Consider the following 13,858-nt stretch of genomic DNA (forward strand, 5'->3'; position numbering starts at 1 on the left):
GTAAAACACATCTGAGTGAAGAGGAAATCAGAAAAAAGGCTAAAAGTCCTAAGAAGCCAAGTTTGAAGCCATCTTTTATACATATACCTTTAAGTTCATTGCCCTTGTTACCTTTTCCTGAGGGACTTTGTAGGTTTTAGCTACCTGAGGTTGGCAAAGCTGGGTTCAGCAGGGAGCCTCTTCCTTGAGTGTTGCTGGTTTGGGGACGCACTGTGTGTCAAGATGGAGCCATCTCCCTTGCAGGCCTGCATGTCCTTGGTGGACTGTGGCATTGCATGGGGAAGGGCAATGGAAAGGGGAATGGGAACCTGATAACCTTCTTTTCTCTTGTTTCTCCCACTTGCAGAAAAAGAGGAGGGCAGCCACTGCCCGTCGGCAGCACCTGAAGGTACGTGGCACTGCTGTGGCGGTGGGATGTGTGTCCCGACCTTCCCACCTCTCATCCCAAGCCAAGCAGCTCTCAGCACTCTCCCTACTAGAAGGGGCCATGATGCACAATGTAGGGGCCTCCCACCCCACTCCTCACTGGGTCTCCATCATATCCCTTTCTTGGAAATGGTGGTGTTTATGGGAACTCCCCAGGCTGCCTCTCCATCAGGACTCCCACTCCTCTGATGACTCCCCTACCCTCCTTCCTTGCTTCCACCCTGCACTGACCCTTCTCCTGCTGCCTTCCAGAGTGCTATGCTCCAGCTTGCTGTCACTGAAATAGAAAAAGAAGCAGCTGCTAAAGAAGTGGAAAAGCAAAACTACCTGGCAGAACATTGCCCTCCTCTGTCGCTCCCAGGATCCATGCAGGAACTTCAGGTACAGGCTTCTTTAACCCTTTTAGTGCTGGAGCAGAAAATATTTGACTCCATCAGTCAGCCTGGTGGATCTAGACTGGTGTTCCCATCTTGACTCTCCCCTTACCTTTGTTACCCTGGAGCCAGATGGACATGCAGCTGGGTTGTGAGGCAGGTGGGGTCTCTCTGCAAAAACAGGGGTCTGTCTGGCAGGAAAGTTTTAAATGTTAAGGCAGCATTTGTGTGCAGCTGGTAACATGGAGATTAGGAGCTGGCTGACAAGCCCCTCTTCACCTCAGTCCCATTTAGTCTTCTGGACTGAGGGCTTTCAGAGACAGAGCAGTCAGGAGAGAGGAATCGTGTGTGGATCCTAGCAGTCAACATACCTCTTTTCTTTCTTCCCAGGAGCTGTGCAAAAAGCTTCATGCCAAGATAGAGTCAGTGGATGAGGAGAGATATGACACAGAGGTGAAGCTACAGAAGACTAACAAGGAGGTGAGTTTCCCCTGGAGCCATCCTCCAGCCCATTTCTCATGCCTCCCTGCACTGCTTAGGTCCATCTCATGAAACCCATGCCCTGCTCTCTCTCCCCCCCTCTTCATTTCATCCCCCCCAGCTGGAAGACTTGAGCCAGAAACTCTTTGACCTGCGTGGCAAGTTCAAGCGGCCGCCACTGCGCAGGGTGCGCATGTCCGCTGACGCCATGCTGAGGGCCCTGCTGGGCTCCAAGCACAAGGTCTGCATGGACCTCCGAGCCAACCTGAAGCAAGTGAAGAAGGAGGACACTGAGAAGGTATCCTTCCCTCTTCCTTTTTTCCCTAACAGGAGTTGCCCTCACCCTTCAGGACTCACACCTCCCTGTGAGATAGGCAGGGTTACGAATGGCTCTTTCTCCATAATGTTCTTCTTCCTGCTCAGTATTTCCTTCTCTGGCGCCCATGATGTTGAAACAGGAGGGTGCAGTTCAAAAAGATGTATAGCATGGGTGGAGCTGGGTTCCTCTAGCTGATATGGGGGTTTCCATGGGTGGACTGATGTGGGGCCTGTGCCAGGTGGGTCCTGACCCCAGCACCATTCACACCAATGCAATCATCCCTCCCGCAGGAGAAGGATCTCCGTGATGTCGGTGACTGGAGGAAGAACATCGAGGAGAAGTCTGGCATGGAGGGCAGAAAGAAGATGTTTGAGGCTGGCGAGTCCTAAGCACCCATGTCTCCACACCTGTCCTGCTCTCCCCCCTGTCCCCACTGCCCCGCTGGGCTCAGGGATTCAGGCTGGGTGCCATTTCTCTCTAGTTGTGCCAAGAGCTGCATCATGGCAGCAGTGATGTAAATAAAGCTTTGGTGGGAGAGGTGGGTGTTGCCTGCCTGGGTGGCCAGACCCCGACTCATGCCATGGTGCCAGCCGGGACTGCCTCACTGTGGCAGTCCTGGTGGGGATGGGGAGGCTTTGGCAGGGGGGATGCTGAGGAGATGGGGGACCTCTCTGCTCTTGGTCCCTTTCCAAAGCTGCAGATGCTCATGCCCTTCCCCGGTGGCAAAGAGATAAAGAGATAACAATCCAAGCCCCGGGAGGTGTTGTAGAACCTCAACCCATGATGGCATCAGCAGGAAGAGCTGAGAAGGGGGGAGAGGGATGACATCTGCAGGGCAGAAGCAGACCCTTTGTGTCCAGTGGGATTTGAGAGGTGCAAAGTCAGGACAACTTTGGCAGCACCTGCAGCAGCACCCTGGCACTGGTACAGCATAGGGTGCTGTGGTTTAGGGATGATGGCTGTCACCAGAATGGCATGGGCAGCTGGGGAGGGGGCAGGGGGATGACGACAGTGTGTTGCTCCTCACCCTGCCATGGTGGTGATGTCTATGCTGCCCACTTTTCTTTTGGGTTAGCCCAGGACTTGCAAATTTCTAGCTGCTGACAAGTAAAATCTTAAATTGGTCTCAATAGTTTTTAAAACACAACAAAGCAAACCTCCAAATTCACCTTCCTTCTGCCCTCTCCCATCCCCCTCAAACCCTCAGCCTGTGAAGTTTCCGGCACTTCAGCTCACTTCTGCTGTGCACAGGAAAAGTGAAACAGTGGCAGCACCCTGGTGCTGGAGCTGTCTGTGGGGCTGCCGTGCCACCCAGGAGAGAAGATGTCAGACTCGGAGGGGTGCCAGGAGGGTGCAGAAGGAGTGAGCCAAGTGGGAGATGAATCCCCTGGGGAGAACGAGAGGTGAGGCTTGGGGACACCACAGCTGCCTTTCAGTCCCAGGATACTGGGAAGCTGGGGAGCTGGGAGGGCATGGTGGAAAAGGAGGATGTGCAGCCAGAACAATGATGATCCATGAACCTGGAGTAGGTCAGATGTTCTGTCAGGCTTTTGACAAGCTTCTCCAGCTAGGAGGAGACTTAAATTTCCTAAAGGTCTCAACCCCTTTGAACTTCTAAGCCTTGGGAAAGGGTTGATTGAGTGGAGAACTCCATTCCAGAAACAGGCAAGCTCAACTGAGATGTCTGGTGACCTGGAGCTGCTCTGTGGCTGAAATCAGCCCATCTCTAAGACCTCTCCAATGTGGAGATCAGCTGCCTCCTCTCCTTGCTGGGCACATCTGATTTCTTGCTGCATCCCCCACGTCTCCAGCTGAATTAACCTGGCAATGTTTCTGGCTGGCTGCTGTAAAGTTATATATCTCCCTGTGCCTCTGCTCTGCTTTATTGCTTTATCAGCAAAGACTGTAAAATTTGGGGTCTCTTGAATACAGACAGCTTTCCATGAGGGCTAAAAGAAGACAGCTCAGTAACAGAGACCACATCTGTCTGTGGTGGAGGCAGACAGATAAGCTCGGCCAAAGTGCATCACCCAAAAGTGCTCAGATTTGGACTGGGTTCAGGCTGAACATCCAGGGAGCTTAGGAGGCTGCCTGATTTTTCACCTCCAGCTTCAAAGCTTGCATTAGCATTTCTCCCCAAGGCTTCTGAGAGCCGGCACAGCTAATGTTGACAGGAAAAAAAACAAAAAACCCTTGAGTGACAACGAGAGGAGAAAGGTGTGTCATCTCCTGTCATCAGTGGTTGCAGTAAGTGCTTCGGCTGACACCTGACAGCAATTAGCCTTGGCTGAAGATTTGACTGGAAGCTTCAAAAGGTGCTGGAAGGCTCTGTACACAGCTCGCTGCTGAAACAAAGGGGAAGCCTTGGCTGCTGGGGGAGCACAGGGGTTTTCTCTGCACCGGGATCTATGTGATTCCCAGCATTGTTCCTGCCTGGCTGTGACTCCACTGCAGGCTCAGCTCACCTTGCAGGAGCAAGGAGCAGGTGCTATGCGTGGCCCAAGCCAAGCAAACCTTCCTGCTCCCCTCTTGCTGCAGTAACTGCAGGAACTTTGATGCATGCAGGGCCACCGGTGAGGTCTGCTGGTGGGGCAGGCTCAGCTTGTTCCCTTTTCTGTTTCCTGCTGGAGTTTCAGCTAAATAAAAAGCTGTCTGGAGGAGTCTCTTCTGTAGCATGCAGACCCTTACAGTCTTGTTTAAAAAGAGTGTGAATGCTGACAGCAGGGTGGCACATCCTTTCCTCTCTAGCTGTGTTTTAGAATCTTAATGAAATATGAAAATTGATGGCAAAAATAGCAAGCAGAAATGAGTTCCTCTTTGTTATAAAAATACCAAGAGTTACTTTCCTTTAAAATTTGTATAATAGCTTCATGTGTGGCTCTAAACTTCTCTTGCTTTTCCTTGTGCTGTTTAAACACTTGCTGGACTCCGGTGATTTCCACTCCCAAAATGGAGGAAGGAAGTGTTTACTTGCTGTTTGGGTCTACCTTTTGTCACCCTGTGGCTAGCTTATCTTTCTGATCTTCTCTCCTGGATGAAAAAACCCTTTTCAAGCTGACCCATGGATGGATGGAGGCAGGACAAGGCTCTAAGGACAACCTAAAGCATGATAGATGTCAGAGCAACCAATCTTGTGATGGAGCTGCCAGGAAAGTAAATCCCAAGGCTCCTGGGTGTAATGCGCAGTGGGAGATGTCAGGGGAAAAATATTGGTGTTGTGTTTCCATAGACAATGAACCTTATCTATTTAACTGTGCCCAGTGTATAAAGGAGCAGGCATTGAAAAACTCCTAGAAATATTAATTTGAACACAGTCTGCTCTGTTTCCTCGTACAAATTGGGACATACTGGCAAAGTCCTGCTGATGTTGGTGTAACACTGCTTAAACCAGACTGGTGTTATGCTCTCCTCCATGAACTGAGATTGCTGTATGGGGAACTGCTGTGGTGTGAGCCTTCCCAAATAAACAAGAAGCTGGGGGGAACTCTGGAGAGGTGGCTGCTTAGGTTGTCCTGCCTCGATGGGGAGAAGCTGGGAGCCCAGTGTGTACAGGGTTTGTCACTCAGAGCACTCTGTAAAGCTCTGGAGGCTTCAGGTTACTCCTGCCCTTAGCTCCTACACCCATGGCCGTGCACATCCCTTGGGCTGTGCTCTACAGGATATCTGCACCTGGGAGGCAGATTGGCTTTTCCCAAACTCCCCTGTCTCTTTCCTCCTGGGGCTTCCCTCCCCATGAGCTGCAGGGCAGGCAGCCCATGTATGGTCACTGCCTGGGGAGAGGCTCTGCTGTGCCAGCAAGCCCCAGGCTTTTCCTTGCCACGTCCACCCCCAGCTGTCTTGAATTCTCCAGATCCTTAGAGGAGTCTCAAGGGTCTTTGCTGAAATGACTGTTGTTGCTAAGTATACCCATGGTTTGGAAGGAGGTTGTTTGGGAAAACTGATACTTGGAGAGTTTTTGGACCCCTCAGTATACCAGATTCCTTGGGGGTAGAATGGAGGGATAGCTGATCCCTGCTCAGGAGTAACTGGTCACAGTTTGACCCAGCTGGGCTCATTAAAGTGGAAAAATAGTAGAGAAATTAACAGGGGAGGACCAGATGGATTATTTAATGAAGCTGGGTTATACTTCTGGTTTCCAAATTGGATATAGGTGCTCTGGCAGTGGCATTAGAGAGAAAGAACTGTCTCTAATTATAGGAGGTATCAGGTGCCTTCACTGTCCTTTTCTCCTTGGGGGAAAAAAAATAAATTAAGCCTGGCTTGCCTTGCCTTGTCTCCAAGCTTATTTTGCTATGTAAAGCTATGGGTTTGGAGGAGTGTGTGTTAAAGCAGGGGATTGCCCAGCAGCCTTCATTTGAATTGCACTTTTCTTTTTAAAACACAGAAGACTCTCTGCTGGCTGGAAGGCTGGCTTTTTTCAAACTTTTGCTGTGAAGTCTGGCTCTGAAGCTTGTGGGAATCCCTTGCCCCTGGATTTTGTAAGGTGAACTTACTTCAGAGGGTTTAGGGCTTTTCCCCAAATCTGAAAACCCTGTGATAACTGGAAGGGCTGGCTGTGCAGCAGGGAAGTGCTTAATCTTGGCATGCCCTGGGGATCCTGGGCCCCTCTGCTCTGACCTTCACTGACCTTGCTAATCCAGCCCTGACTGATGCTCTGCCTGCAGCCCCCTTTGCATCCGTCACCCCTGTGACCCACATGCCCAACTGTGGGGTCTGCCTGGGGGCTGAGCTGACTCCTTGCTGCCCTGGTGCTCTCTTCAGAGCTGGGCTTGCTCCCATCTAGGCACTCATCCAGCCTGGCTGCTGCCTCTGTCAGGACACTGACTCACATCTGGACAGACCACCACGCCAGGAGGTGCTTCGAGACTTCTTCAGTGCCATGTTTTTGTTGGGAACAGCTTTTCCTTTGAGGAGGGTGGGAATCCTGGCCCAAATAAAGTTGTTGCTCAGGCTCCAGGAGCCATTGGTATGAGCACCAGGCTCCTGAGAGTGTAATCTGGTTCTGATTGACTGTAAACCTGCAGTGGGGCTCAGAGGGAACATCACAAGGATTTGGTGCTCTCGCTTCATCTTTTCCAAGCTGCCCTCCTGGCAGAGTCCAGCTTTGCAACCCTGCCTGGGAGGGATGGTGCCTGCTCACCTGGGACAGGTGAGGGAGGGCTCTGCTCTCCCAGCTTGCACAGCAGCTTGGACCTCCTGTAGCTGCAGTTCCTGTTCTCTTAATGAGCCCAATAAGCTCCTCATCAGGCTGAGTCTTTGGGATTACTGAGGGGGTGCTTTGGCATCCTTTGAAGCCAAATGCATGGGGAATGGATCTTCATGGTGTGGTTCTGTTCTAAAGCCTTTCATGAGGAGAAGCCTTGGGGATGCACATCAATGAAAGGAAGACACAAGAATGTAGGATAGGGGCTCATGCCTCTTTACTCAGGTCGTGTTCTGGATCATGGCCATATGGTATGGGTCAACACATGGGGGAAAGTCCTATGTCCTAGGAGGTGCTGCACATTCTGGGAAAACAGCTGTCCTGCATGACATTTGGTGTGATCAGTACTAGAGGAGCATGCACTGTGCCCAGCCAAGGTCAGGGGGTCACCATGGTGGGTGTTCTGTGGCTGCTGCCTCAGGGATAGAGGACAGATTATCTCTACTGCAAGGCCAGACAGCCTGAGACGTTTAGGAAGGTGAAGGGATGTCCTGACTGTAGAACTTGCCCACTGTGGATTTGGTACCCAGAAGAGGTGGTTTCCTATTGGAGCTGTGTGACATCTGCCAGGCTTTGGCTGCTGTCTTAGGTAACCCAAGGCATCTCACACCTATGTTGAGGCACCTGAATGGCTCCCTGATTTCCCAGTATCAGCTAAGAAGCACAGGCCATTAGTGAGATGTGAGCCCAGCTCTCCTGAGGCTTGGCCAGGTGTCTCGCAGTCCTCAGTCTGTCCACATGTTCCACAGAGGTTCAGTCACGAGTGGGTTAACCAGCCCCACTTGGAGCCCATGTATGTTTTCCTTGCCAGTGCATCCATCCTAACACACACCAGATGTGTGAGGCAGCCTTTGAAGTGTCTTATCCCAGGTTTCAGCACTCAGAGTTGTCTTTCTCACGGGCAGGTCTCCAGTGCCTTTCTGGGGGCTCCGCTCCTGCAGCCCCCATCCCCTGCAGCAGAACTGGCAGCAAGGCAGGACAAAATCTCTTCTGTTATTTGCTACTTTAAACGAGTCCCTCCTGGGATGGGCTGCTGGGGCTGGCAGCAGAGCTCCATCTTCAGTCATACATGGGAGTGTCAGACCCAGGAACTGCTTGGGTTCAGCCTGTCTCATATGAGCAGCGGTGGTTCCCAGCAGCCTGCTGCATCTGGTTACTGTCCAAGGAATACATTGATAAAGAGGAAGATACATGAGCAAATCCAGCTGGATTTATTAATGAATGGAAATTGCTGTCAGTGGGCCTCTATTGGCTTAATTGGTGACTTCTGTCCAGTGGTCTGAAAACTTGGGGCAATCTGCAAGCAATTGATCTGAGAAGTGGAAGACTCAGATAAGCTGGAGTTCAGTTTATTCAGATTTCTCTTGCTATTGCACAGACATGTAGGCCCAAATGCTTTTGCCAGTGTATGTCAGCACCATCTCTCTGCCTGCCATAGAGAAATCTCTGCCAGTTTGCATCAGCTGGAGGCCCTTGGTTCTTTTGCTTATATGCTCATTTTGAAAACAGATTTTTTGTTGTTGTTGTTGTTGTTGGGGATTCATTCTGCATTACCAAGGCAGCCTCTCTCCCAGCTCTAGGTATCTGTTGCTTGCTGCAGCTGACTAGACAGTTTGTGCAGTGCCTTTTATCAAGTCCTTGCCAGATAGCTTGGAAAATATGATCTCTTCTTCTGTGCTTGTGCATGCTTGTGCTTTTCTGCTGCAAAAGCAGTTTCCTTTCCAGTGCAAGCTTGCTTTGGAGCCATTAGCATTGACAAACTCTGAACTATTGACAGACCCCAAACAATCACGGCTGCCAGCTATTTAGGAGAGGCAGAGTTCTCTCCCAATAAAATTGATGACAATAATAATTTCCTGTTGAAATAAGTGCCTCCTTGCAGTTGTCACATAGCTTCCCATAGCAGGAGCTGACAGCACTGTGCCCAAGCCGAGCTGTCTTGAAGGGCAGACTACTGTGACACACAGGCTGTGCACCCCTGCTCTGGTGGGACCTCTTCCTGGGGATGGCATTTGTCTCTTCTGCTGCTTCTCCATTCCAGTTGCCATCTTCCTGCATACAGCATTAGCTGCCCTTTGTGCAGATAGGCTCCTCTTAGCTCTTTTTGGGCCTCACTTTGGAGCATTAATGACTATCTTCCCCCTTGATGGAGCCATGTATCTTCAAGCTTTTGGAATACATGGTGGTGCTTTTGTGAGCCCTTTCAAAACAGCTCCTGCCTTTTGTCCAGCTCAGCGAGGGAAGCATGGATGGATATGGGCAAGCTGATACTAGAAGCCTTTCCCTGGGACAAGGAGCAGCTTGAAGTGAGGGATGCAGGAACTGTCAGAGGGTGTTTAGGAGTTCCTTCTTATCCATTCAGTCTCCCTGACCCCAGCTGGAGTGACAGCCCGGCAGCGTAAAGTGGAGATTAATGGTTGCTAAAACTGCTTGCGTTGCACAACACTGCTGCATCAGAGCCTGGAGCCAGCTGCAGATGAGCTAATAAGTTTATATTGGGCAGAAGCTGTATTTTACTTCTTGAAAGCTGTGTGGTCAGCTGAGCAGCACGGCTCGACACAGGGCTGCACTGGGGCAGTGGAACTCACCTACAGGCCCATCCACAGGACACGCTGCACGGCTTTGGGCGATGCTTAAACACGTCACACAGATGCCACCTGGTGAAGGAAGGTGGTGCTTCTGTTGCTGGTTGTGCACCTCTTATACCCAGCATGGGAGATGTCTGAAGGTGTCTTCAGCTGCCCAGTGTCCGTCTAATCCACTTAGTCAAAGCAAAGACCACTCCATTTATTTTAAATAGACATTCAAAATTCAAATTCATTCAGCAGCTTTCCAAACCTTGGTGAGCAGACTCGTGACAAAGCAATGTGATGCTATAAAAAGGCCTTTTTCAGATTGTTCCTACAGTATCTGCTGGGGGAAGGCAACCTCTTGGCAGCAGCTGCCTGTATCTTATCCATCCTGGCTGGAGTCCTTTGTCCTGCTTCTTGGCCTTGCGGTAGACAAGCATCCCTAAGAGATGGAGCCTGCCTCCTTGGGGCCAATAGTTCTCCTCTTGTCCTGTAATGACCCTCCTGTGTGGGATGGGAGTGTCTTATCTGCAGCCACTGTTTTGTCTTCCTGTCTCTTTCCCAATGGCTTTGTTGATTTAACATAATATATAGATAGCAGTGCATGATATCAGTAGTGATGCTGGGTCAACATGCTGGACCAGCTGCACTCCTCCAGGGCTTGGCTGAGTCACTTGGCCTTGGCCCTGGTCTGGGAAACCCGGATGGTGGCTCAGGTGGTCTCCTGCTGTTTGCCCAGCCCTTGATACAACAGAGGCCCAGATCTCCTTTAGCTGTGCTGGGCTGCCCCATTAATGCTTTTCTCTTTCCTGTTTTTTAAATTTATCCTTTGTCCTTGTGTGTATCACCCCTGGAGCAAAAGCATCTTCTCTTTCAAGGCTTGTAAACTTGCATCTTCCCCTCTCACTAATAAATGAAGCAACCTTCATGAGGACACCTAATGATTTTAGATTTATGGATGTACTCCTTAAGTTCCCCAGGGAATGTCTGTTTTCCATTCTGTGTGAGGGTGAGAGGTGGCAGTGGGATAGAGGAAGAAGGATGTGCCTTGTAGATCCAGCTTCTGATTCCCTCTCATTTCTGCCTCTTTGGATATCAGAGGAAGAAAGTCATCACTGATCCCATGCCAAATATTTCAGACTTAGTATGACACAGTGTTTGTTGGCTGTTTAGACCCACAATTATACATGTTTTTCATGGTGCTCCTCTGAGCACGTTCGCCTGGCAACAGCTCTGAGCCAAGACAGCTCCTGCCTACAGCAGCCCCTCCCTGAACACCCATGGGGTCGTGCATTGGCTTGGGAATATCCTCTCCTGACTCATGTCAGGACGGAAGAGGGTTTGCTGGGGATCATCACTCGGACTGGACTCCTTGCCCTGCACCCTGAGCTAATTGCAGAGGTGGGGCGCCCTGCCCTCCTGGCAGCACACTTTAGTGCTTGTAAAGAGCTGTTCTGGTGGGAAGGAGACAATGTGCTGCTTTTGGCTGCTAGTCCTGCTGTTTCCTCAGGATTATCTCTTGTTTGCCTCTCTTGGTCTCTGTGTTTGGCTGCCTGAAAGCGAGTGCTGGCAGAGTAAGCTGGACTGAGTTAACTGGGAATTCTGGGTGAAGGTGAGGTGGGCAAACCCTATCCCTCAGGCCAACGTGTAAACCACACTATCTATGCTGCTGATGTACCAATGGTGTGCCCTTTTCCCTAAACTGGGGCTCCCAGGGATCTGGGCAAATGCTTATGCCTGCCAGGCTGGTTTCGAAGTGGTGGATGCATGTGCTTGGTGAAGCTTGTGGGATGTCAGGATAAGGGGAGAGGTTTGGGATGACAGACGGAAAGATGCACAATTTAAAGGAAAATCAGAAACACCCCCAATGCACCCCCCCCCCCCCCCCCCACCCCATCTATTGCATTGTCCTAGGGGCTGCTGGTAGAGGCACAGGGTCTCCAGCTAAGATAGGGCTCTTAGTCCTTGCTGAAGATGTGAGGCTGTCCCTGTGAGAACATCTTCTTGGGGTGGGATCCCACCACTGACCTGCAGGCATTGACCTCTGGAAACCATGCTGGCAGATGGTGGCACTTGTAAAGGACTGGCCCTTGCAGTGACTGTGCCTTGGGGCTTGTGCTGACAATGGTTGACATCTCAGCAGTATTGGAGAGAAATGCCTGAGCTGTATTTCCTCACTAGCAGGATTAGGGTATTTTTATTTTTTTTTCCCTTGACCATGTGTGAGCCTTCAACTGATTTTGCAAGTAGTGCTACATAGCAGAATGATTGTGTAATTAATGGGAACTGGTGCAGCCCTATCTCTCTGGGCCTCCAGCCCTCCTTCCCACAGTGATGGAAGCAGATCTGCTCTCTCTCATAGCACTTCACTTTCTCTGCCTTCCCTGCTGCCAGGAAGAGCTTTGAGAAACTCCAGTGCCACACAATGTGCTCCTGGGTGCTCCAGATCCTTTAGTGGGGTGGTGTTTTGCTGCAGAGATTTATGGTGGTTCTCCTAGCTTAAACTGTGCCAAAAAATAACAGATGAATTAATTCTTTGTTTTTCTTCCTGTGTCCACTGTACTCCTACCCACTTCCTGGTGGGACCGGTGGGGAGGGGTTTGTTTCTGTGAAAGGATCCAAGCAGCTGTAGGACTGATGCTGACCTTACTGTTCCTGGATACATTCATGACTCACACTGATGCACGTGGCAGTGAGGGCCAGGAGAGGAGAGAGACCCAAGGTGTCTCTGCACTCTAAGGCAGTGGTGTGGAATTTCTCCTGCACTGCTCTTTCTCTGTGGGCATGTCCTTTGTGCTTTTGAAGTGGGTTTAAATGCCCCCTGCCCCACAGAGATGGGGATAGTGACTCTGTCCATTCCTGTTCTGGCAAGCTGTGGGTCCTGCCCTGCTCTCCTCTCCCCGTAGTCCTGCAAGACCCTGCTGATGCTGGAGGAGGGATGAGTTTTCTTGTCCTATTTAATATCTTTCTCAAAGATGAAAGCCAGGGAGAAGGGCAGGAAGCCTTCCCCAGAGGTCGAGTGGTCCAGCCACCTTGAAAGATTTTTCCAGGCACAGTTCAGTACCAGGAATTTCTCTCCCTGGGAGCAACACAGAGCTCAGCCTGCTGCCTGTTGCAGTTAAGGGACCCCCTTCCTCACTGCCTCACTTCTGGTGTTTCCAAATTATCTTAGCACCTCAGACCAGTAAGAGCTAATGTCATGACCTCTCTCCAGTCCTGCATTTCATCATCCAAGCATGGTTTCTGTCAGCCCTGTTCATTGAAAGCCCCATCTCTGAGAGGCAGTCAGTCCTGGAACTGGAGTGGAAGTCTGCCAAGTGCTTTCAAGACAAGGAGCTCATGCTGGCATCCTCCGGGAGTCAAACCCGGTGTGGAGCCAAGGCTCTCTTGCTGGGGGAATTAACAGCTTTTCCTCTGCCCATTTACACAGAGACTCTCACTTCCCACAGGCAGCAGCATCCTGTTACCTCTAGTAGGCTCCTGCCTTCTCCTGGTGACAGTGGTTGCATTCCTCCTTGCCCCTCCTCAGCTCCCTGAGGATGGTCTGGCATCTCTGCCTGAATGAAGAGTGCTTGCAGTGATTTCATTCAACACCAAGTTGCTGCTGGCCCATGGCTGCGAGCTACATCTCTGCCTGCCAGGGCTCCTTCAAGTTGCATCCTTGCCTGGCTCAGTCCAGGGAGTCAGTGGCAGGTTTGGGCCGATTCTCTCCAAAAAAGAAAACGCTGTAGGTGCACACTTCATTTCAACTCTGGCCAATTGTGGTGAACTCAATAGGATGGCTTAAACTTAATTCACATGCTTAAACCTAATTACTCCTGCAAGCACTTGCAGGGCTGGGACAAGCTCTTTTTTAGCATCTTTTGTGGTGGATCTCTTGCATCTTCTCACTGAATTTAGAAAGAAAAATATGCAGTGTGATATCATCTTAGCAGCCCACAGAGTGAGGCCAGCATCAATGTCTGCACTTTGTGGATTTTGTTGTTCATAATCATTTAGGCAATGCTTAGTAAATACCTGCAGGGAAAAAACCCCAAGCTGTTTGGAAATGAAGAGACAGTGGAAAGGAGGGCAGGTACTTCCTTTCTTTTATTGAAATTTCCTGGTGTTTTTCATGGGCAGCTTCCCCATTTCAGTTTACCAGGCGTCAAGAAACATTTATGCAGAAGTGATTTAAAGGAAATGTGTAAATGAAATGAGAGGGTCTGAAAGCAGAAGGAAGGTGAGAGTCTCAGCAGAGTGGTTCCATCACAACTGCTCCCATTTTGCAGACAGGCAGAGGAATATTCCCACTTACCTTGGGGAACATGGGCAGGCCATGCCATGAGCACCAAAATGTGCAAGTATAAGGCAGGGCTGGAACTTGCAAGGTGCAAGTCCAGGCACCTGTTGGTTTGGCATAGTAGAGGATCTCTTCTCACTCAAAAAGCACATGTGGACCAGGAGATGCAGTTTAGGGAAAAAGACTCTTTTGTTTTTTCCTCCC

At 50.4% G+C, this 13,858-nt stretch overlaps 2 protein-coding genes across 2 annotated transcripts in view; both read left to right on the forward strand.

The window, feature by feature from the left end:
* The first annotated feature begins 260 nt into the window (after positions 1 to 260).
* Positions 261 to 2,136, forward strand: TNNI2 (troponin I2, fast skeletal type). Its single transcript, XM_083862677.1, is given in 6 exon segments — positions 261 to 329; positions 332 to 388; positions 679 to 807; positions 1,191 to 1,280; positions 1,402 to 1,578; positions 1,890 to 2,136. Coding segments are annotated over 6 exon segments (606 nt in total). The 5' UTR covers positions 261 to 275; the 3' UTR covers positions 1,989 to 2,136.
* A 648-nt stretch (positions 2,137 to 2,784) lies between these two features.
* Positions 2,785 to 13,858, forward strand: part of LSP1 (lymphocyte specific protein 1) — a 47,984-nt gene continuing 36,910 nt past the window's right edge. The window contains exon 1 of the mRNA XM_083863280.1: positions 2,785 to 3,002. Within this exon, the coding sequence (XP_083719406.1) occupies positions 2,923 to 3,002 (80 nt within the window). The 5' untranslated portion in view covers positions 2,785 to 2,922. The remainder of the gene's footprint in view (positions 3,003 to 13,858) is intronic.

The sequence above is a fragment of the Zosterops lateralis genome, assembly GCF_965231275.1.
Source record: "Zosterops lateralis genome assembly, chromosome: 6".
Taxonomy (NCBI): domain Eukaryota; kingdom Metazoa; phylum Chordata; class Aves; order Passeriformes; family Zosteropidae; genus Zosterops; species Zosterops lateralis.